The sequence below is a fragment of the Lates calcarifer genome, linkage group LG15 (assembly GCF_001640805.2).
Source record: "Lates calcarifer isolate ASB-BC8 linkage group LG15, TLL_Latcal_v3, whole genome shotgun sequence".
Lineage (NCBI taxonomy): Eukaryota > Metazoa > Chordata > Actinopteri > Centropomidae > Lates > Lates calcarifer.
In genome coordinates this window covers 18794591-18816863 of record NC_066847.1, presented here as the reverse complement: position 1 = coordinate 18816863, position 22273 = coordinate 18794591, and the positions used below count along the sequence as shown (strand labels likewise).

Sequence of the window (22273 nt, the reverse complement as noted above, 5' to 3'; positions counted from 1 at the left end):
TCTCCAAAGCAGTTCAAATAAATAAAATACTCTGACATAAAGTAACTTTATAACCAAAAAAAAAAAAAAAAAAAAAAATGCAGACTACATTTTCTTGTCCCTGGTTACTGAGGTGTCTTTCTCTGGTCTCCTAAGCTGAAATCAAACACAATGCTGAAATGAAAGGAAGTTACTGACAAACTCTGACATCCTGTTTTTTCAGGGGACAGCCCGAAAAACAGGAGCTAGATTTTGTGGCCTCAGAGGGATAATATGAAGACCAAGTGAGTTTGATGTCAGAGAGACATTGAAATGAGCAGCTTGTAGTGAACAGACAATGTATAATATATGTCATACAACAGCCTCTGCAACTTTGCTTAAAAGCCATAATAATCTGGCATATCATATGAAATGATAAAATGCTTGTTTATCCTTTGTTTCTTTCTTTTCTCTTTTTTTTTTTTTTGAAAAACGTTCAAGAATTAAACCAGACATTTTACTTATCAATAGAAATAAGACTGAGCCTCAGAGTAAACAGCTTCAAGAATCTGCATTTTGATCCATTTAAGGTCGTCTCCATGCTCTGTGGACGAACTGTTCCATAAACAATGAAGAATAGTGAAACGTCTTGGCTGGTATTTGGGTTGCTCCCTCGGGCTGTCAAGATTTGGCTCTTTGTCATGTGTTCCAATCAGTTAAGAAAACAAACTGCCATCTTGTTATTGTATTTTTATTTATTTTTTTAGTTTGTTTTGTTGGTGCAAGCATGTAACAGTTGGTATGAATCTGAAATCTGTGATGACGATGTGTGTGTGTGTGTGTGTGTATGTGTGTGTGTGTGGTGCAAGTGGTTCCTGTTTGTCAGTGGATGAGGCTTCTGAATCAGAGTTAATGTCACTTATTCTGAGGTTTATCATGTTACATCTTGTTTATGTCTTCTTATCATATAATTAATTACAATATACTGTTCTTGGTTGACATCCTTTATCTGAGTGATCATAAATGAAATTGTTTTTCCACTGTCTCCGGTAAGTCTCCTCCCAGCTGGTCAAGTGGTGTCACTGCAGGAAAAAATAAGTGATGGGTGTTGGCGATGCATTCAAACACATTATTCAAAACTGTAATTCCCATTAAATTGACTCAGGTTTGCACCCACTGGCTGCCTTGTGCTGGTCTCCATAGCCACCCACTTTTACGTCAGGAAGGGAAGCCAGTGTATTTCCTCCCCTTCTTTATCTAAAGGAAGTGCCAGAATAAGCATCAGCAGTGGAACGCCCCAAGCTTGGACACCTTTTCCACTGGCCATGCAGTCAGAGTCTGAGGGCGAAGTCAGAGGGGTTCACGGCCACAGGATCACCATGAAGACTACCAGTGTTCTTGTCCTCCTTCTGCTGGCATCTGTCCACCTCTTTGCATCAGGTAGGGAAACCATTCACACTGCTTTGGGCTGGAATACCTATGGTTAGGTTTCACAGACTCAGGGCTGAGGGCCCTCAGAGGTCTTCAGCGCTTCTTAACCAAGATCAGTTCGTTTCAGCCTTGTTTCTCTGCGTCATCAACACAGGGATGAATTCTTTCACTGAAGTACAAAACAAAACTGAATCTAATCTAATCTCACAGTGTCAAAACATTTTCACCTTTAGGGGTTTCTATCAAGTTGATAGGCCCCCGTTGTCGTGAGAAAATAAAACCATGTCTTTTTTTGTGTGGTGCAGCAGTAACTGTTCAGATTGATTATGTTGCATGCCTTACTCGTGTACGTTTTTTCTCATGTAATTTAGTTTTGTTTTGGTATGTGCAAAGATAAAGATCACAATGTTCAAAAGTCACTCACACTTTGAACATTGCCTCAGAGACATCCTATCAAAGAGTGCATTTCCGTCTATCCAGGCTGAGATAAGCTTTCCGTGTGCATGCCTTCAATTGTCCTCTACCTTTATTGAAGAATTTTGTACTAATGTGTGAGAAAAAACACTAATAATTAACAAGTAGTTACTATTTAGTCAAAGTAAAGGAAGAGTTTATTTTATTTTTATTACAAACATAAGATAATGAGCACAAATCCAAACCTCAGGAGTGAATAATCTCAGAGCCAAAGTGACAAATGAACTCGGTTTAAGAAAAGGGGAAAAATAACAGGGTGGCTCTTGATTTGTTTGTTTTCCTTACGCAGAGCCAAAAGAACTTTTAACTGTTCTGCACTGGGTAGATAGGTGATCTAACAGCAGATAGCCAGTGGGAACCAAACTGCTCCCTCTCTCACAGAGACAACAGAGCATTGTCCCGAGACCAAAATGTCCCAACGGCAACGTATCTGCTTCCAGCGTTTAGCTGTAAACATCTGGAGGAAACACCCTCACTCTGGCTGCTGCTCGCCCAGCAGAGTCAATGACTGTGAGCACAAAACTGGACAGTGGCTCCAGTGTTAATCACATGTGACTGAAATTAGCCTACAATGACAAATTAATGACCATGACTGTGTCTGTAAGATCACAGTTGTGTCTCATAGTCTCATCAGATTACCCAGATAACCTAAGCAACAATCAAGGGGGGACCAACATCATTATCAAGAGATTTGGGACTTTCAAATAACTTAAAGAACCAGTGTGTGGGATATATGGGGACCTACTAGTAGAAATGGAATATAATACCTATAATATATTACAAATATACATATATGTTTCTCATTAGTGTATAACCACCTTTAGCTATGAATCATTGTGTTTTCGTTAGCTTAGAATGAGTCCTCAATATCAACATAGGAAGCAGGTCCTCTAACACAGAACCTGCCATGTTGCACCACCATGTTTCTACAATAGTCCAGAATGGACAAACCAAACACTGGCTCTAGAGAAGGCAGTTTGTGCTTTTAGGTTACCAAAGCGAGGGGTGTTGAGTTAGTTGCAATCTGCAACCTCACCACTAGATGTCACTAAATCTGACACACTGATCCTTTACACCTGAGTCCTGGTTTGGACTTGTTTGTGACATACATGACTTGTGCTTTTCTCAAATGACTTAAAGGACATGAGACCTGAGACTCGCTCCAAAATTGGAGACTTGACTTGGACCTTCAAAACAAAAGTCTTCAAAACAGCTCTGGCAAAAGGAGCTGTGTTTTTTTTTTTTTTTCCTGTTAAGGGTCATGAAGCCAGACAGAGCTGCATGTAGTCAGACTAAAACATGCTCCTCAGCCCTTCAGTCACTGCTCTGGTATGATATATGTAGAATGGGATCACAGCTGACAACAGTGAAGACAGGAAGCTTGGCTGCACAGGTCAGGGGACAACAATAATGTGTCTGGGACAGGATGCAGCTTCACACTGCTGCAGTGCTTCGAGCAGAGGATATCCACCTCAACACACCACCACCTCCACCACTATCTTGACTTCTCATTCCTAATCTGACACTTGTTGTGCCTGTGTCTCAGACCCTGGCCTTTAAAGCTGTGCCAAACAGGAATGATGCAAATATACAGTTCTTGATTGAATTGATGATGGTGTTGTTGTAATGGAAACAATTTAAGTCCCTAGATAACATGTTAGTTTTGAATATTGCACTCTGACCTCAGACAGTGAGGATGTAGAGCATAAGAGAAGTGTGGTTTTGTGATCACAGTACTCAGTGACTGTGAGCACAAAACGGGACAGTAGTGTTGCTTACGTGTCACTGAGATAAGTCTACAGCAACAAACTGACTCCTCAGTAGTTAATAGATATTCACAATAAGAGCCTGTAAAAATCTATAACACTGCTCTGTGAGTGAATGTGGTTGCTGATGACACAAAAAACGTCATATTTTAAAATCTCCTTTCAGCTTCAGTCAGTGTACTTCATGTAAGTGTTTACCAGCTCTCTGACTGTGTGTGACATGTCTGTAAGCTCACAGTTGTGTTTCTGCTTCATATATTTATCAGCTGCACCAACTGGAGCACCAGCTAATTCAAATAGCACAGAAAAGACATCGACAGTCCCACCGACACCGCAAACAACATTGGCAACAGGTACGTATATTAAAGCAATATTTCTACATTTTGGGAAACATACTTGTTTGCTCTGTGGCATAGTGTAAGATGAGAAGATCAACACCACTCTGATATTTCTTGCTTGTGAAAACATACAAGGACTTGCCCCAAAGGACCATAGACATAACTTGAGGCTTTACTCAAAGGACTTGAGACATTACACCTAAGATTTGACTTGGACTTGTCTGGGATGACTTAACGGACTTAAAGGACTTGCTCCGAAATATTTAAGACTTGGCTCGAAGATTTATTTCCTGCCTGGAGTTATTTATGAGACGTGAGACAGACTTGACTGATGTGAGACATGTCTGTAAGCTCACAGGTGTGTTTCTGCTTCATACCTTCATCAGGTAACACAGGTAACAAAGAGAATGAACAAGGGAGACTGGCACCAGAGTACTTGAGAAGTGCTTCATGACTTCACTTAGACTTGTCTCAATCTCATTATAGAACTTATTTAACTTAATGCTTGCACTGAAATACTTGAAACCTGACTTGAACTTGTTTTGAATAATATAAAGGACTTAGGACTTGCCTTGGACGTGTCTCAAATAACATCCTGGTTTGGACTTGTTTCAAATGACGTAAAGGACTCAAGGCTTCACTTGTGACTTGCTCTGAAATACACAACTTAGAGGATATGAAACCTGAGACTTGATCCAAAGTACTAGAGACTTGAGTTGAGTTGGGCCTCCCCCAAAAGTCATGTGGTCAGACTAAAACATGCTCCTCAGCCCTTCAGTCACTGCTCTGGTATGATATATGTAGAATGGGATCACAGCTGACAACAGTGAATACAGGAAGCTTGGCTGCACAGGTCAGGGGACAACAATAATGTGTCTGGGACAGGATGCAGCTTCACACTGCTGCAGTGCTTCGAGCAGAGGATATCCACCTCAACACACCACCACCTCCACCACTATCTTGACTTCTCATTCCTAATCTGACACTTCTTGTGTCTGTGTCTCAGACCCTGGCCTTTAAAGCTGTGCCAAACAGGAATGATGCAAATATACAGCTCTGAATCCAAAATAGAGAATCTGTCTGAGGAAATGTTTCACACAGACAAATTGATGCTGGTGTTGTTGTAATGGAAACAATTTAAGTTCCTAGATAACACATTAGTTTTGAATATTGCACTCTGACCTCAGACAGTGAGGATGTAGAGCATAAGAGAAGTGTGGTTTTGTGATCACAGTACTCAGTGACTGTGAGCACAAAACGGGACAGTAGTGTTGCTTACGTGTCACTGAGATAAGTCTACAGCAACAAACTGACTCCTCAGTAGTTAATAGATATTCACAATAAGAGCCTGTAAAAATCTATAACACTGCTCTGTGAGTGAATGTGGTTGCTGATGACACAAAAAACGTCATATTTTAAAATCTCCTTTCAGCTTCAGTCAGTGTACTTCATGTAAGTGTTTACCAGCTCTCTGACTGTGTGTGACATGTCTGTAAGCTCACAGTTGTGTTTCTGCTTCATATATTTATCAGCTGCACCAACTGGAGCACCAGCTAATTCAAATAGCACAGAAAAGACATCGCCAGTCCCACTGACACCGCAAACAACATTGGCAACAGGTACGTATATTAAAGCAATATTTCTACATTTTGGGAAACATACCTGTTTGCTCCGTGGCATAGTGTAAGATGAGAAGATCAACACCACTCTGATATTTCTTGCTTGTGAAAACATACAAGGACTTGCCCCAAAGGACCATAGACATAACTTGAGGCTTTACTCAAAGGACTTGAGACATTACACCTAAGATTTGACTTGGACTTGTCTGGGATGACTTAACGGACTTAAAGGACTTGCTCCGAAATATTTAAGACTTGGCTCGAAGATTTATTTCCTGCCTGGAGTTATTTATGAGACGTGAGACAGACTTGACTGATGTGAGACATGTCTGTAAGCTCACAGGTGTGTTTCTGCTTCATACCTTCATCAGGTAACACAGGTAACAAAGAGAATGAACAAGGGAGACTGGCACCAGAGTACTTGAGAAGTGCTTCATGACTTCACTTAGACTTGTCTCAATCTCATTATAGAACTTATTTAACTTAATGCTTGCACTGAAATACTTGAAACCTGACTTGAACTTGTTTTGAATAATATAAAGGACTTAGGACTTGCCTTGGACGTGTCTCAAATAACATCCTGGTTTGGACTTGTTTCAAATGACGTAAAGGACTCAAGGCTTCACTTGTGACTTGCTCTGAAATACACAACTTAGAGGATATGAAACCTGAGACTTGATCCAAAGTACTAGAGACTTGAGTTGAGTTGGGCCTCCCCCAAAAGTCATGTGGTCAGACTAAAACATGCTCCTCAGCCCTTCAGTCACTGCTCTGGTATGATATATGTAGAATGGGATCACAGCTGACAACAGTGAATACAGGAAGCTTGGCTGCACAGGTCAGGGGACAACAATAGTGTGTCTGGGACAGGATGCAGCTTCACACTGCTGCGGTGCTTCGAGCAGAGGATATCCACCTCAACACACCACCACCTCCACCACTATCTTGACTTCTCATTCCTAATCTGACACTTGGAGTGAGGGTGTACCTGTGTCTCAGACCCTGGCCTTTAAAGCTGTGCCAAACAGGAATGATATTTTAAAATCTCTTTTCAGGCAGTGTACATAATGCAAGTGTTTACCAGCTCCTTGACTCACAGTTCTGTTTCTGCTTCATATGTCAGCTCAATCAGATGCTACACCAAAAGGCTCAGGGGACATAAACAGCAAAGTGACACAACTGCCGCAAATAACAACGTCAAGAGGTACATACACTGAAACAGTAGTACAACATTTTGGGGCACATTCTTATTTGCTTTCTGATGTAGAGTAAGATGAGAAGATCAATACTATTTATACTGATATCTGTGATATACAGTTAGCAATCTGTTAGCTTAGCTTAGCACAAAGACAGGAAAAAGTCAGATGATAACAAAATCTGTCTACCACCACCTCGTGTAAGGATCTTTAATTTCCCCTCTGTTTTTCTAGCAAAACCTGCGACTACAGCACCAGTCACTGGGAAGCATGCTTCACCAGCACCAGCAGCTGCAGACCCCAAGACTCACCTGCCAGACAATCCAAGTAATAAAAAATGTGGCAGACTAGAAGCCGCGGCTATTGGCCAAAAATTACAAACCTTAAGAAAGTGCTGCTTGAGATTTGTTATATTTAAATTATTATTATTACTATTATTATAATTATTATTTGCCTTTTAGCCCCGAAAACTGCCAATGACACAGTGAAGCAACCAAGATCTCACACTCCAAACTCAAGCAGCAACAGTGTACATGACACTCTTCCAGGTACTACATCATCAGTAAGAGTAGTTAGAAACAGTAAAATGTAATAAGTATTTGTTTCTTCTGACATGACAGCAAGTGTCATGATTTTGGATGAAAACAATTTTTAAATGATAACTGTGTTGAAACAAGTATCTAAACTACTTTAAATGCTGATAGGGCCTGATGACAGCATTGAACCTGCCCCAGGTAAGTGCATGGTATCTTAATACATTTTTCATTCATAAGTCTGCGATAAGTCTGGATAGCTAACAAATTCTAAACTCTACTCTACTCTCTCACTTGTGAAAATGTTGATTGGTTGTGTTTTTATGGCATTAATTGATTTGATTGATTTATTTTAATATGATCATCTTCCAGGGACCAATCAACCAGATACACAAAATGATCAAGGGCAAGGTGCTGGTAAGTTATACTGATGAATGAATGTGGTTAAATCACAAATCATTTTTAATTACACTGTTCGGTGATAAGGGACGCGAAGCTAATCAAAAATCATTGTTTTGAAAGGTCCTCAGACTGGGACTGATGAGAAAGTATCCCCCAAATCAGGTAATGTATTGAACTGTACTGAACTGTACTCAGCTGAACTTATCAGTCATACCCCACAAACACTCAGTGCTCAGTGTACTGGTACTTTGAGCTAAATGCTAACTTTAGCATGCTGACATGTTCATCGTGTTATTTTATTTTATCCTTACAAGGCACAATAACCTGCACATCAGACAGACCTATTCAGCTCTCAGCTGTCACAAGGAACGCTACAGGAAATCATTCCTGCCATTCTCCATAGCTCTGTACAACAACTCACCTGTGTGTGTCAGACAAACACTGCCACCTGTACACACATTCTGAAAATACTGGGAGTGTATATTCACTTCATTCACTAACAGTAGCACATGTTAATATTCTACATATTTCCTATATACTTCACTGCCAGTTTCTGCACATCCATTCTTAGAAAAAAATACTTGTTGCTGTCTCTTACTGTCTCTGCTGCTGTAACACAAGAATTTCTCTACAGTACAGTACACCCATCTATCTATCTACATCGGTATTTAAAGGTCATGTTTTTTTATACTACTGGACAGGCTTCAAGTGTTACATCCCTGGTGTCTCATTTTGTTAATCTTTCACTGACAAGTCAGTTAGATTGATGCTGATGTCTCCTTCTGTCTTACCCTCAGACAAAAGGCTGTGGTGGATTCTGCTGCCTGTAATCCTGGTTGCAGTTGCTGCTACCATCATCCTCAAATTCAAATGCAAGAAGGTCAACGATCACACAGGTACATGTAAAAGTGGACTGTATGATGTAGTGGTTTATCTTTTGACTTTTGGAACCAAATGAATGCCGGCAGTTTGTGTGTGTTATTGAATGTAATAATTGTGTTTGTTCTCTTGTCTCTCATTCAACAGAAACCATTGATACTGGAACTGAGAAGTAAGTTTGGGACTTTGTGGTCAAAGTTGGACTTGGACTATATTTTAAGACTGTGTGACTAAGCAAAGCGTTTATTCCTTTATCTGTGTGACTCTCCACAGTGCATCTTTCCAGAGCAGGCCCGAAAGCACCAAAGACGGTGTCATGCTCCTGGGAGTAAAGTCATCAAGCGGGGAAGAAAATGGTGAGCTACTTTCCGTCCATTTCCTACGAGACTTCCTCCCAAGTTCCTTCTGTTTGTGCATTCTTCCATCACTTGGTAAAGCTGTTTCTCCAGACACAGATTTGCAGTGATTCCAGGGAAGTTGCAGGCTTTTAATATCTCATTGTACTGTACGGGCTTTTGGGGCTTTTGCTGGGCAACAGAAGGTGTTTCCTGCGATTTTGCGCCCCCGCCCTCAAACAAGCAGCAGGGCTTGAAAGATAGTGACTTCCTAACATAAACACTGATTATTTTGGACAGGGGCTATTGTGTGGCCAGTAAATGTCAATGTGGGCCAGACGTTTGTTGGTGGGGTGAATGCACGTGCACATCCACGGGTGCACATGTGATATGTGGTTTGTACACAGAGTCTGTACACCTTCACCCCACCTATGAAAAAAAGGACTAAATGAACTAAATGTTCTTCTTTATACAATCAGGCCTTGGTGACTGGGCGAAGGGCTTCGTGAGGAAATGGAGTCATGCCATAGGAATTTTGTTGAGGAAGAAAGAGTTTATGTTATTAAAGGCTTCCTTATTTCTTTGGATTGTAGCATAATAAATTCTTAGGGGACTGTAAAACGTGCTGTCCTGTTCTGTATGTGGTCAAATAAAGGTTTTTAATACATCTCCACTCCTTTCTGCCTGAAAAAACAATATAATCCTTTATAATCCCAGAAAAACATTTGAATCATTTTTCAGGTTGGATAAATTACTTTATTTTTGATCACAAAGCTGTAGTTTCATCCTAGTGTGGTTTCACCACTTGCCTCTGTTGTTATATGTGTTTCAGCTGCTGCAAGATAAAAAAAAAAAAGAAGAAGAAGAAGGGCAGAAACATCAAGATCGGCCAGTGGATGAGTCACAGCTGTCACCCACGTACTGAAGAATTTGATGATTTTTTTTTTTTTTTTTTTTTTTGGTGTGTGTGTGTGTGTGTGTGTGTGTGTGTGAATTTTGTGAAACATCTCATGTAGCAGAAAGTATTGAACAGTTTTCATGTATGATTCTGTATGCTGAAAGCAGTTTTATGAAGCAGTGCTTGCGACTGTGATCATAAATCACAGTGAACTTATTCTCAACCAGGAAGGACTTCAAACTGCAAATCTTCTATAGGCAAAATTTTCAGTATACTGTTGACACAAACCTAAATACAGCTGCACAGCTCATCTCTGTCCAGATGTTGGGCCGCAAAACATGTTTTCTGTACAGTGCACTGACCTCAGGTCCTTCACGTATTTGATGTAACAAATCACTGTTCATTTCATAGTTTTATAATTATCTTTTGATTGTGCTGTAACCCATTGTGTATTTGCATTTCTTTTTTTGTTTGGTTTGTGTGTATGTGGGTGTGTGCAGGTGTTAGTGTGTATGTGTCATTCAGTATCACCAAAACGTGGCGTAAGAACAAGCCCTTTAGAGGTGTACTCAATTTTCACTTTATGTATCTCCGTCAAGTATTTTTTAAAAAGCAGTTGGTTTAATATTACAACGATCTTCTCCACTGGAAACATTTTTAAGCCAACAATCTTGCCTTGCACAACAATGCTGTGCATTCATAAACAATTTTGTGTGTGCATGTAGCTCAACATCTTACAGTAATGGTAGTTTAAGTATTTTTTTTTTTAGTAAATATAACATCCAAGCACAATGATTAAGGAAAGCAGATGCAGAAGGTTGTATTTATAGACACTGGAACTTCTTTGTGGCTGGAACTTGTTGTTCAACCTCAATTTCCTCAATAAATCACAAAAAAAAAAAAAAAATGGTTGTGATGTGCAGCAGTTAATTCACCAGATTCCATCTTGAACTCATTTTTGGTTATTTGTTTGATAGTTTGATATTACACATGTGGAACCACTTCAAATTGTTGTTTGAGTCTCTGCAAGATATTTATGGTGAAACCATCTTTCAACAGCTACATAATATAATAACATGGTGTAGTATAGTTTTAGTTTATATCAGATATATATGATGGAGGATGTAAATCCCTAATAGCTGCAAAATGGTACTGACAGTTACCACTGAAGCCTACATGTTTTTTAAATTAACATTAGCCTTTCTTATGTGGCTGTAGGAACTCACTGAACACGGTAATTCTGTCAGCGTAGACTGAAAGAAATGTAACACGGGTGACTACTGACAGTGTTAGTTCAGTGATATACCGCTAGAGGGGGCAAACAGTCAACACAAGACAAAGAGGCAAGCATGGTTTTGCCCCTAGTTTGTGAGCCAGTATTTATTACAGGGAGGTTTCATGAGGTTGAGGCAGAGGAGTGAGAAATATGCAACCAGTGTAAAAATGTTACTCTGTGTAACTGCTTGATGTTTATAGCATAGTGCTCAAACAGAGGATGGATAAGTTCATGAACAGTGTGAGTAAAAAATTTTTTTTAATAGAGTGGGTCACATTTCATAGTAAAAGATGGAGCAACTTTTGCCATTTTGTAGTCATAGCCTCCATTTTGAATCGATTCACACACAGTGGTATTAGCACTGGCTCTATCTGCGGCCTCTGTAAGCTGAGACTGGGTAACAGCTTCGGCTGTGGGCACACGTCCATCAAAAGAGACGGCGAGCCGATTGGCAGAGGGCCGATCACACACAATTATAATGCCTTACCAGCTGTGGCATTGGCTGAGTGACATTCAGGATGTCATGCCAGGCACTGTCCTTCAGCTTCACGCTACACACACTGCTCATAGTGTTAGGTCTCCACGTTTAGACCAGATATCTACTCATCTTTATTTTCTGAGATATTTTCACCTCCAGTTTCAATGTGGTTCTGAGTCCAACAGTGAAAACTCAATATAAATCAATATAAATGTTACATACATAAAATGGAACCTTGCTTGAAGGCAGCAATATCATGAACTGAAACCTACTGAGGTAATTTCCACACATTAAATCTCTGAATCTGTAATGATTGCAGCACAGTAATAGAAATGTACAGTAAACTTACTAGTCTTGCACAGGAGGAAAAACATTTCACCATATCAGTGGATCCTTAGATTGTCTTGAATTCATAAATGACACAATAACAGGATTGAATATGATGCTGTGCACGTCCTGTTAATTGACAAGTCTTCGTTTGTGATATTAATGCATTAAAAATGTCAATTGAGCCTTTGGGGTTTTGTTGTGGGTTTGCTACTATACTATATTTTATATGGAATCTCTCCAAATATCAAATGCTCCTTTTTGACACATGACGTTATCTGAGGTCTGTGGGGACCTCATCTGGAGATTCTAGGAAATGAGAGGAGGACATGTGAATAACAGAAATGAATAGAACATGATTTATCTGAGTAAATGACGACCAGGTAAATATTTTTTCTGCTAACTCTGACAATGAAAAAAAAATGTGTATCCAGTTTTCTGTTTCTGTTTTTGTACTCACCAGAGCTTGCTTCTGTACTTAAAGACGTGTCAGCTGCATGCAAGACCAGCAGGAACACTCCTCCACGTGTGGCCAGCTACCTTCTGTGAGAAATGCAACTCAGCAAAAAAAAAGCTCCTGTTGTTAAATTTCATGGGGGAGGGCACCGGGTGCAACAAGCAGCATGTTTCACTGATCAGAGAGCACTGCCAGCCTGACATACCAGGCGCCCTGACAGGGGATAACAGAGGGTTCATCTGAACTGCGATGGATTAGTAACCTGAAGCACAACATCTTTTGCCTCATTCAGGGAGACAGGAGTTGGCACATGGAACAAATTAACAAGCAGATTTTAGTTGACTCGCCTTACCAACAGGGAATGAAGGTCATAAGCAGAGGTGCTTCTCATTACTGGTCTCTGCTCTTTTATCTTTTAAGGTCATGGCGAGAAAGAGAAATATTAACATTACTTTTATTCAACACATGAAATCCAGCTGAGATTACAAGTCTTCATTAATCTCTGGCCAGTGTGGCAGGAGCACAGCAAGCCACGGACAGATGGGGCACATAAAAAAGTTAATATGGAGGCAGAATGTAAGAGGCATGGGAAACATCTTAAGCACTGACAACAACAAATGGACTGATCTTTCAGAGATCTGACAGTTGCTGTAAACACATTAGGTCTCCAGAGGTTTCAGCTGCAGAGGATCATTTCATGCACGAGTTCAGAGATCATAATGGCTCTCTCTCTGAACTCTGTTTGAGTTGGAAGGACTGTCAGGAAAAATGGAACTTGGGACCTCAAACAATAATGTGCTCTAATTTTCACTTCTATAGTTTATCTAACTTTCTCATTCTGCACACTTGCTGCAGTCTTTTACCTGCATCATATATGATTGCATGCATCTACCGTAGACATTGTGCACTACTATATTATTTACATCTGCAGATAAGAGCTGGATATTATAGGGACAGATTTCATACAGTCCATCTACTGTAAAAGGCTTTTTAAAATTTTAAATATGGGGCTCAGATATTCCATTGAAGCTCACACTCAACACATATTTTGCCATTATTTTCAGCTTTTCTTGGTTGACCTATATGCAGCAGATGCCATTTTGTACTTAATGATTCTATTCCATGCTTGTTAAGTTTTTATGATACAGTGTAAAATGTAGGCTGCTGGGTCTGACAGACAGCATTCTCAGCAACTGTGGTGACCTTGTATAACAGAAATTTAGGTCAAAACCTCATTAAAGCCACTGTCATAATGAAAGCTGATGTTATGCAGGTTTATACAGGTTCAACATTAGTGCATACACTGCAACTGATCAAATAGCCAATATTGCTACTACTTTAGAAAGTGGATAAATGTAAATGTCGTACAGTATGATCACTTTGGTCTTTTGGTCAGTTAAACTGCTACAGAGAAAATACTTCACACTTGAATCCTGCTAAGATTGCCTTGACCTATTCCAACACCAAGATAAAATGTATCAAATAGGTTAAATACTTACTTTGTATTTCCTGCTCATATCAGTGCTTTTTTTTAAACATGAATTTAACAGCCTGCATTCACAAAGACAGTAACACTAGCTAAAACATGTGACTTTTTTGAGGCATATCTAGTTCTCCCCATGTGACTGGAGAGGAGCTCTCTCTCTCTCTCTGTCTCTCTCCCTCTTTCTCTCTCTCTTTCGTCCACTGGATTCCATAACCCTTTAGCCAGCAGAGCAGCTGGGGGTAAGAGGGGCAGATCCAGTTACTGGGAGAAGATTTCTGTTGAGACAGTGTATGATGAGGGATAAACTGCTGATGAGCTGAACAACTGTGCTCGGTGTTTTACTCTGCCAAATGTATGCACGCATACACATACAAATACAGTAAGATGAGACATTTTGGCTCAGTAAACCTGGACAAGGGGCTTCCTCCGTCTTCATGTGACCCCCAGATGAGCTGGGAACGGGCCACGGATGTCTGCTTTTATTTGTTTTAGACATCCATGTGGGAAAATGTTGTGGTTATTTTGCACATAGTTACATCCCTGTGGGAGGTGAAAGCCACTCAGAATAGATTTCATCCTCTGAACTTCTATTTTTGAGTATTTTTTCAGATGGCAACCACAAATAATGCTTCATTCTGCTGCAGAGTCCTGACCCTGAATTAGTTTGTGAAGGTTCCAATGCTGTGTTCTTGAGTTCAGGCCAAGAAACTTCATGGTTCGGCCTTTTATTTCAAAACCAGTATCATGTTTGAATGTGTTAATTCTGTTGAAAATACTGCCTGTGCCTCAGCTTTAAAAATGCATGCTGTCCTTTTCACCAATCCCTTGTTAAAAACACTTTATGTTTGGGGTTAGGTGTCTAATCAAAGGTGTACAAGTGAAATATGAACTCCAGTAGGTTTGCTATTGAAGGTTTCTTTCATCAGTAAGGCTGAAACATCTTTTTGAGGTTTCTGTGTAATAAAAACCTACTGAATATCTTCTACAACACTTGGAAGTAAAATCACACATCATCATTTCAATGGATCAAAAAAAAGGAAAATAAATAAAACAAAAATACGTGCATATAGCACCTTTAAGGAAGTATTCAAGCTATTGCAATGTCATTTGTACATTCAGTACTGACACTGAATAAGACTTGATGGTATAATCATATTAATCAACAGTTAACTGTTTTAGGACCTGTGTGTTTGGTTGCATTTATAGTTTACTTTTGGTCACTTTAATGATTTCCTCCCAAATACATGGATAAAACTGTGTGGGAAAAAGTGGATTAATTCCATGACACCCTGTTCCAAATCAAATACTAAACTCTTCTTAGCAGGATACAGCCAGCATCTTCCCTCCTCCATGTAGCAACACAAATATTCTCTTCAAGCATTGGTCAATTATTTCATTTAAACGCCATTTCGCAGCCAATCAGGAAAAAGATCTCTTACGTCGAGGGATGTGCTCTGATTGGTTAAACCCTCGGGTCAGATGAGTGGGAAGAGAGTATAAATATTCCTCAGAAGTTTGCTTAGTGCAGTGTGTTTGTGTGTCTGTGTGTGTGTAAATGTAAGTGTGGGAGAAAAAGCGGCATGAGCGTGTGAACTTATTTATGAGAAACCCTCTTAATTAAAAATTTTGCACTAAATAATATTTAAGGTAAGTCATTTAACATTCGGAGTAAACGTCTGTAAGCTAGAAATGAACAGCTAAGTAGTTAAGTTCTGTTTTGTTGGGGGGCGAGTAAAAGGCTACATTTAGTCATTTTAAAGCTTTTATATGCTGAGGTAGAAACCTTAATGAACCACCTGTCTCTTATTGAGCTTAAACAATGTGCTTGGGCTGTTGCACTGACGCTGCTACGTCGTTTTTTTCCAGGCAGCTTTGCTAAAACCACAGGAAAACAGCCCACTCCTGGAGAAACCAAGACTGTCACCATGGTTGCCACAAGCACATTAAAGACCAAAAGCGGCGAATGTATTTCGGATTTGGTTGACCGAAGATATGACCAGGCTTGCATTGAGAAAGGTACACGTACTAGCTTTTTCTGTGTGTTTTTTGTCTGAATAGCTAGCCTGCTAGTTACTGGATACTTCCAGTTGTGTGCTTGTTTATCCCTGTGTGGTGCATGGCTGCAGCAGTGGAAGGGAGGGTGGGGGGACGGGGAGAGGGAAGTCAACAGAGGATGAAGTCATCCCTTTAGCCTGTCTGCACAACAGCAACATGCGTATGATGGCAAACTCTACCCGCATTATTTTCTGTCCAAGGGTAAATTATTGTACTGCAAAACCTGTAATGTGATTGGTTTTATCCCTGTCTTTCTGTGAGATGTCTTTTGCTTATGTGAGAGGGCTGACACATTCACAAACAGCAACCAGAAGGGATGCAAAAGCAGATGAATTTTCTCCGTCACTTTTGCATTTGTAGCTTTTAAACTGTCCAAAACTAAATAAATGACTTGTACATGCTGGCATCTTGAAATAGCCATTTGTTTTCCTGCACTTGTTATGTTTATTTAAATATAAAGGCTGGCATTAGTTCCATAAATGCACACTTGCATTGTTTTCTCAGAACTGGATTTCTGGGATCACTGCTTAGCTGAGCCCCAGAGGAATGCAGATGTCACTGAGGACAGAACCTGTCAACAGCTGGCCAAGATGTTTGAAAACTGCCTGTCACGAGCCAAGAAGACCACGCTGCACTGCTCCTCTGTGCTGGTACCAGAGAAGTTAACGCGGAGAATAGCTCGCGAAGTCCTGAGGCTGGCATCCTGCGAGCCCTGCGGCCTGCGAGGCTGTGTCCTCTATGTCCACCTAGAGCTGGACAAGGGCTGCAAGCGGCTGGAGCGCATCGTCTATGATGCCACCGTGGTGCCCACCTTTGAGTTGACTCTTGTGTTCAAGCAGGATGGCACCGCCTGGCCCAGCCTACGGGACTTCTTCTTTATGGGAACCTGCTTTGCCCCAGCTTTCAGGCACGTACTTAAACTGAGTCCAGGTTTCCGGCTCGTCAAGAAAAAACTGTACTCCTCCTCGGCTGGTACCGTGGTAGAGGAGTGCTGAACTATGGGAGGGATTAGAGTGGGATATTGGGTTTCCTGTGGGTAAACGCACTTCTGCCCAAATGTAAATGACACTCCTAGTGGTGTCATATTTTCTACAGTGTTTTTGTACAATACAGTTTGTCAGTTCAACTATTAGTAGCCAGTTCAGTTTGGAACTTGGGGTTTAAAGTTAAAAGCTTGTGCATAAATGAGCCTGATAGTTCTGGGTTTGGCTTCAGTGTTTCTAAAAGTTCATTTTTATTAGTGAATGGATGTGATTTTTTTTTTTTTTTTTTTTTTTTTTTTTTTTTTTTTTTTCTTCTCTCTCCCTAATAGCGTTTGTTACTCACACAATTTTAAATTGTACATTTTTTCAGATGAATGTAAAAATGCTGATGTTCACATCAACATGTTTGAGAGGGACATACTGTGGGTATACTTTTGTTAAAGACACTAGCCACTTTGTTGATGCATCTGCGTGTTTCCAGATACATTGAATGTGTTCTGCAACAGTAAACACACCTAGGCTTGAATAGGAGACTGAAATTTAGTCTATGGGGGCCATATGTAGCTAGTTGTAGAATGCTGTATTTAGGGCTACAGATGTTTTTAAGACTGAATGTCTTGTGAAGATGCTGCTGTCTTGGTGTGGACTTCTCACACTAAGGGAATGTGGATGCCTTAAATGTCATAGAAATTTACTTTATTTTCACTCGGATCACAGCTATGCGTACGTTAAGTGTAAATGTTTTATTGCATTTTTATTTTTATACCCTCTCCCCCAGACACACCTTTTCAATGCCGAACCTTTATTCACATTAAAATGATGGTTCACCAAAATCTAAAAGCTTGTTTTTTTTGTGATTTGTTGATTGCAATGTGCAAAGAAATTACTGAATGTCTGGCTAGAAATTTGTGTCTTTTTTTTTTTTTTTTTCTTTTTTTTTTTTTTTTTTGCCATTTGAACTTCTTGTTAACAGAACCTAGGTCTTGTCTATTAGGCAATAAAAATGTAAATCTTATTTTACATTTGTAGACTTGATTCTGTGAATGCCGTTATAGTCGGAGTTGTTGTTCAGCACCCACAGATCATTACTGTACATATTCTGGAGCTGTGACCAAGCCTGCTGGAGTGGGCAGGCAACAGTGGGACAATGCAGGCTTTTTAAAGAGGACAAAAGCCACAACAAGATCCCTTCAAGAATGTGATGTTATGTGTTTATTATGCATGATTCTGACTAGTATGATAATATAAAGCTTTGCTGTCATGACAGCCACTAGCGCTTTAACCACAACTTGATATGCATCCTTAATGTTGCTCATCTGGTGTCACTAAATCATAGAAACTATAAAACTTTGCTAATCCAGCCATGGAGTCTGAAAATATAATACTTTTGGTCCTGTGATTTGCAAGTCCTTACATTTATCAGTATTTACATTTTACTGATTTCAGCTGCTGCTACAGGTCATTTTCTTGTCTGGTCACGATCCTTTGCTAGTAGCAGTTTGTATACATCCACTGATGTAACTGTTTATGTAAGCATGTCAGCTGCTGCTTGTGTGAACCTGCAGAGTTTGTGTGGCATTTCTCTCACTCTCTTTAATGGAGATGTCTCCATGGCGATTTTGTGGGCCTCTGTCTGAGAGCCATACAAATGAGAGTCAAATGATTCAAAGACTTTGACATGTGTGTGGGACATTTGTAGGCTGAAATTCAGCCTCTCAATTTTGCTAATGCATAGTTAGAGGCCACTGATGCAATGGTGAGCTACTTTATGTTGATTGTATAAAACTTTTAATTATACAATCTTGTCAGTCTTGCACAAACAAGTGAACGGGCTGACATGGTTACAACAGATTGATGACAGAAGCACATGATCTTGTGCAAGATGCATCACTGTCATTGTGAAAGGACAAAGCACCAGTGATCATTTACCCAGTGTCACACGTACGTAGCCTCGCCTGATCCCTTTGCCTTGCTGTGCTAAAGTGGGTCAGGAACAAGTTTGCATTGTTGGGCCCATAAACGTATACAACACTGAACATCTGTCTGTGCAGAGTCACTGATTAACCCTACTACTAATGTATACAACACTGAAAATCAGAATAGGTTCTTTGTAGAAGACACACAACATTTTTTCCATCGTGTTGAATCATGTATTTGCCAGAGGAAATCAAGTATCAAGTCTATGTCACTATGACTGTCGGCACATGAGGGAATAGTTTGACATTTTGTTGCCAAGGTCAAATAAGAAAATTGATACCAATCTTATATCTGTCCATTAAGTTGGAGCCAGAAAATGACAAGCTTAGTTTTGTGTGAAGACTGAAAACAAGGGAAGCTAGCCTGGTAATACATACAAAAATAAATGTAAAAACAAGTTGCCGTTTTAAGGAGGTGGCAGTGTAACGGACTGTTTCTTGGCCACGAGCGCTGACCTCTTTTAGTGTTGTCGTCACTGTTAGGTTGCCAAGCTATCAGCGGAGACTTGAGAAAGTCACTACTCCTATCCTAGAAATAATCTGGCACATAAACCCCCTCATAAAACTGCAACTTGTAACTTTATATTTATGTTTTTGTATCATTAAAACAAAAAAGAAACACCATGTTAATTAGTGAGTTTTTGAGATGCTGGTAGGTGGATTGATTCACATTTGGACATAGCTGGGCTAGCTGTATCTCCATGTTTTCACTTTGTGCTATGTGTCCAAAGAAAGGTAGAGGCAGTAAATGCTCCGCACCAATATAATTAATACAGCCTCAAGTATCATGGAAAAGTACTGAAGGCCTTTTCATGCTTCTGCTACCAAAAGAATCTGAGCTGCACTGTACTGGCTTGGCAGCCCATTCACTGAAGCGCATGAATCTGTTGGTGGTACTTGAGATCCTAAGTGTCAATATGATTCATCTCAACCCCGCATAGTGTGGGGTTTCAGTGACAGTGTTGCCACACCTGCAGAGTCAATCACACTGATCAGAATGACCACACATGCCCACTGCCTTAATGGCACATACCAAAGCTTTAACAGCCTACAGATGTTTACCAGCTTTGAGTCACCTCTCCATTCCCATGAGGCATCCGAGTCACTGGATAAGCCTGTTTGTTCCAGAGAGAGAGAGAGAGAGAGTTGGGCTTGATTTCATGCTTCCTCCTAACCCACAGGACAACCCCTTTCTGGGAAGATGGAAATCTGATGAACTTGGCTAAAGGGTGCATGCATGTCACACTGGGACTGGGTTTATTTTATAATCCAGATATGTTTATCTCTCCTGAGTTTTTGTGGATAGTCTATGTAAACAACAAATTATATACTGTAAAAAGCTTTTGCTCTGTAGTATCATCTCTTCTTTATGTTAATTTCAAAGATATTCCCAATGAATCTTATCAGACTTGACTGTGTTTGTACATCTATCTTTTAACTTTTACCTATCTATTATAGTGTATCTATAGTAAAAGTAGAATGAATAGATACAGAATTTTGACCAATTTGGACACTCTGCTGCTATGTTAGCTGTCCTGTGAGACTGTAATGGTCACTTCATACCAGAAAACAGAAAAGATTTTGCTCGATGAAGGTGCCATATGAAAGGCCTCATTATTACCTGACCAGATAGGTGTATTTGAAATGCCAAAGACTGACTCAGTTTGCCTTAATGTCTTCTTCCGCCAGGTATGGTTAGTCCTGAGCCACTGTAACAAATCACAACACCGACCTCCAAACACCAGAGACTGATATCTCATCATCCAGAGAGAGTTGGACTCAGTAAACGGTCAGGTTGGTAAACATGAGCTTGCTGTTTGCTCTCTACTGACGTTGTACCACATGATTCCTGCATACTGAAATTCAAATCTTGCATACACTTGCCTCTTGCTGCCTGTGGAGCTGGCAACATGTGAAGTTGTTGAGTGGATTTTTTAAAATCTACTTTGCATTACCAAGCATCACATAACAACTGAGTACTGAGGGTAATATGACAGAAGTTAAAAGAGGCTTAGGGACAGTGTGTCCATAATAATGCAGTCATCAAGTATCAAACTTAATAAAACACAGGAACACATGCAACATGTGGATGTTATAGTATTTTATTAAAGTTTAGATCTCTTTTTGTTAATGTTTTAAAATGTTAGCATGTTTACACACTAAACTAAGGCTGTGAATATGATAAATATACTTACAAAATGTCAGCATATGAGCATTGTCATTGTGAGCATGTTAGCCTGCTTATGTTTACAGTGGCTTACTGTGCCTTAGTATGGCCTCACAGTTTGGTTGTTGTCCAAACCAACAACATGAAAATGAGCCTCAAAAATGGCCATAGTCAACTCATCTCTGACAAGGTGTCAACAGTATGAATAATGCCTTTCATTCAACAGAAAATCCATTGAGGTTCCTATTTCTCTGGTTTATTTTATGTTTTCTGTCAGGGCCAGGTGTCCATAACAGTCATTTCAACACTGTAAATCATGTTTTATGAGCTGCTGAACTACGTGATATTAGAAAGACCACCCATCATCTAAATACAGTGTGAAAGAGTTTGTGAGTAGATGATTTAAAATTGACTGCGCCACATGGTCGCAGATACTTCACAGTACTGATCGTAACAGAATGTAAAGCACAGGCAGTGCTCTGGCAATAAAACGGTGCTTACTTTCTTTGCCATTTTAGGGGCTCAAGTGTGTTTTGACCTCCAGTTTTAGTTTTACATACATGTTAAGAACTTCTTGGTCAGATCAGATTATATTAACTTGAGTAAGATGTTTTAGTTTGAGTAGCAAGTGGATGAAGATCTTAAATAAACCATTACTACTGCTGTTAAATGAAACAAAATAGCCCTGACAGACACATGATGCACATATTTAACAGCAGTGTAGTCCTAAAAAAATATGGATATTTTGAGATGTTGCTATGCTATTTGCAGCAGTGTGGATGGAGTGTTATCTAAGTGTCACTACAGTGTTTATCTGGCTGGTGTGTGACCTTGGTAGGAAGCTGCCACTGGAAGGTTTGGAGCTGACAACTCCTCCATAACTAATGCACTGCTGGCTTCAAACATAGATTGCTCTGGCATCTGACGAGTGGGTGTTGTCTCACTTTTGACCTTTTATGGTGGAAATAGGTCACTGCCCGGGTGAAATCACCTTCATGACAATGGTCCCCTTGCATTAAAAACACTGCTCCAGTGGGATTGATTGGAAATCTATGCCAAACCATGATTTTGTTGCAGAGATGTGGTGCATGAGATTCTGTATAACAAGCACTGATGAATAGAGAAAGAAGCATTCCACAAATTCATTGTTAGTGAGTCACTGTTAACAGAAGCCCAGTGTATGTTCTGTAATGAGTCATTAATTTTTAAGTGGATCATCTTTTCTGGCTCAAATATATT

The 22273-nt window shown here is 39.9% G+C and overlaps 2 protein-coding genes across 4 annotated transcripts; both read left to right on the top strand.

Moving 5' to 3' along the window:
• Positions 1 to 1222: 1222 nt before the first annotated feature.
• On the top strand, positions 1223 to 10736 carry LOC108893113 (integumentary mucin A.1). 3 transcript variants are annotated; one of them, XM_018690946.2, is made up of 13 exons: positions 1225 to 1398; positions 3896 to 3982; positions 5500 to 5586; positions 6710 to 6790; positions 7017 to 7109; positions 7244 to 7330; positions 7487 to 7516; positions 7688 to 7732; positions 7838 to 7879; positions 8515 to 8613; positions 8744 to 8768; positions 8870 to 8952; positions 9764 to 10736. In XM_018690946.2, the coding sequence occupies exons 1-13, from the start codon at positions 1284 to 1286 to the stop codon at positions 9775 to 9777; spliced, it is 888 nt and encodes a 295-aa protein (XP_018546462.1). In that variant the 5' UTR covers positions 1225 to 1283; the 3' UTR covers positions 9778 to 10736. The 3 variants fall into 3 exon arrangements, with proteins under 3 accessions (XP_018546468.1, XP_018546462.1, XP_050931933.1); XM_018690952.2 differs by lacking the exon at positions 5500 to 5586 and having other exon boundaries at positions 1223 to 1398; XM_051075976.1 differs by lacking the exon at positions 3896 to 3982.
• Positions 10737 to 15351: 4615 nt separating this feature from the next.
• On the top strand, positions 15352 to 17906 carry LOC108893126 (DNA damage-inducible transcript 4-like protein). Its single transcript, XM_018690962.2, has 3 exons — positions 15352 to 15500; positions 15720 to 15869; positions 16413 to 17906. The coding sequence occupies exons 2-3, from the start codon at positions 15779 to 15781 to the stop codon at positions 16901 to 16903; spliced, it is 582 nt and encodes a 193-aa protein (XP_018546478.1). The 5' UTR covers positions 15352 to 15500; positions 15720 to 15778; the 3' UTR covers positions 16904 to 17906.
• Positions 17907 to 22273: the final 4367 nt, after the last annotated feature.

What these genes read in the sequence shown, in the direction of transcription:
- LOC108893113 (XM_018690946.2), top strand. Translation starts at nt 1,284, where the DNA reads ATGCAGTCAGAGTCTGAGGGCGAAGTCAGAGGGGTTCACGGCCACAGG. An exon ending in TGTACATGACACTCTTCCAG is followed by an intron (nt 7,331 to 7,486) that starts GTACTACATCAT and finishes AAATGCTGATAG; the next exon opens with GGCCTGATGACAGCATTGAA. An exon ending in CAGCATTGAACCTGCCCCAG is followed by an intron (nt 7,517 to 7,687) that starts GTAAGTGCATGG and finishes ATCATCTTCCAG; the next exon opens with GGACCAATCAACCAGATACA.
- LOC108893126 (XM_018690962.2), top strand. Translation starts at nt 15,779, where the DNA reads ATGGTTGCCACAAGCACATTAAAGACCAAAAGCGGCGAATGTATTTCG. An exon ending in CCAGGCTTGCATTGAGAAAG is followed by an intron (nt 15,870 to 16,412) that starts GTACACGTACTA and finishes TTGTTTTCTCAG; the next exon opens with AACTGGATTTCTGGGATCAC.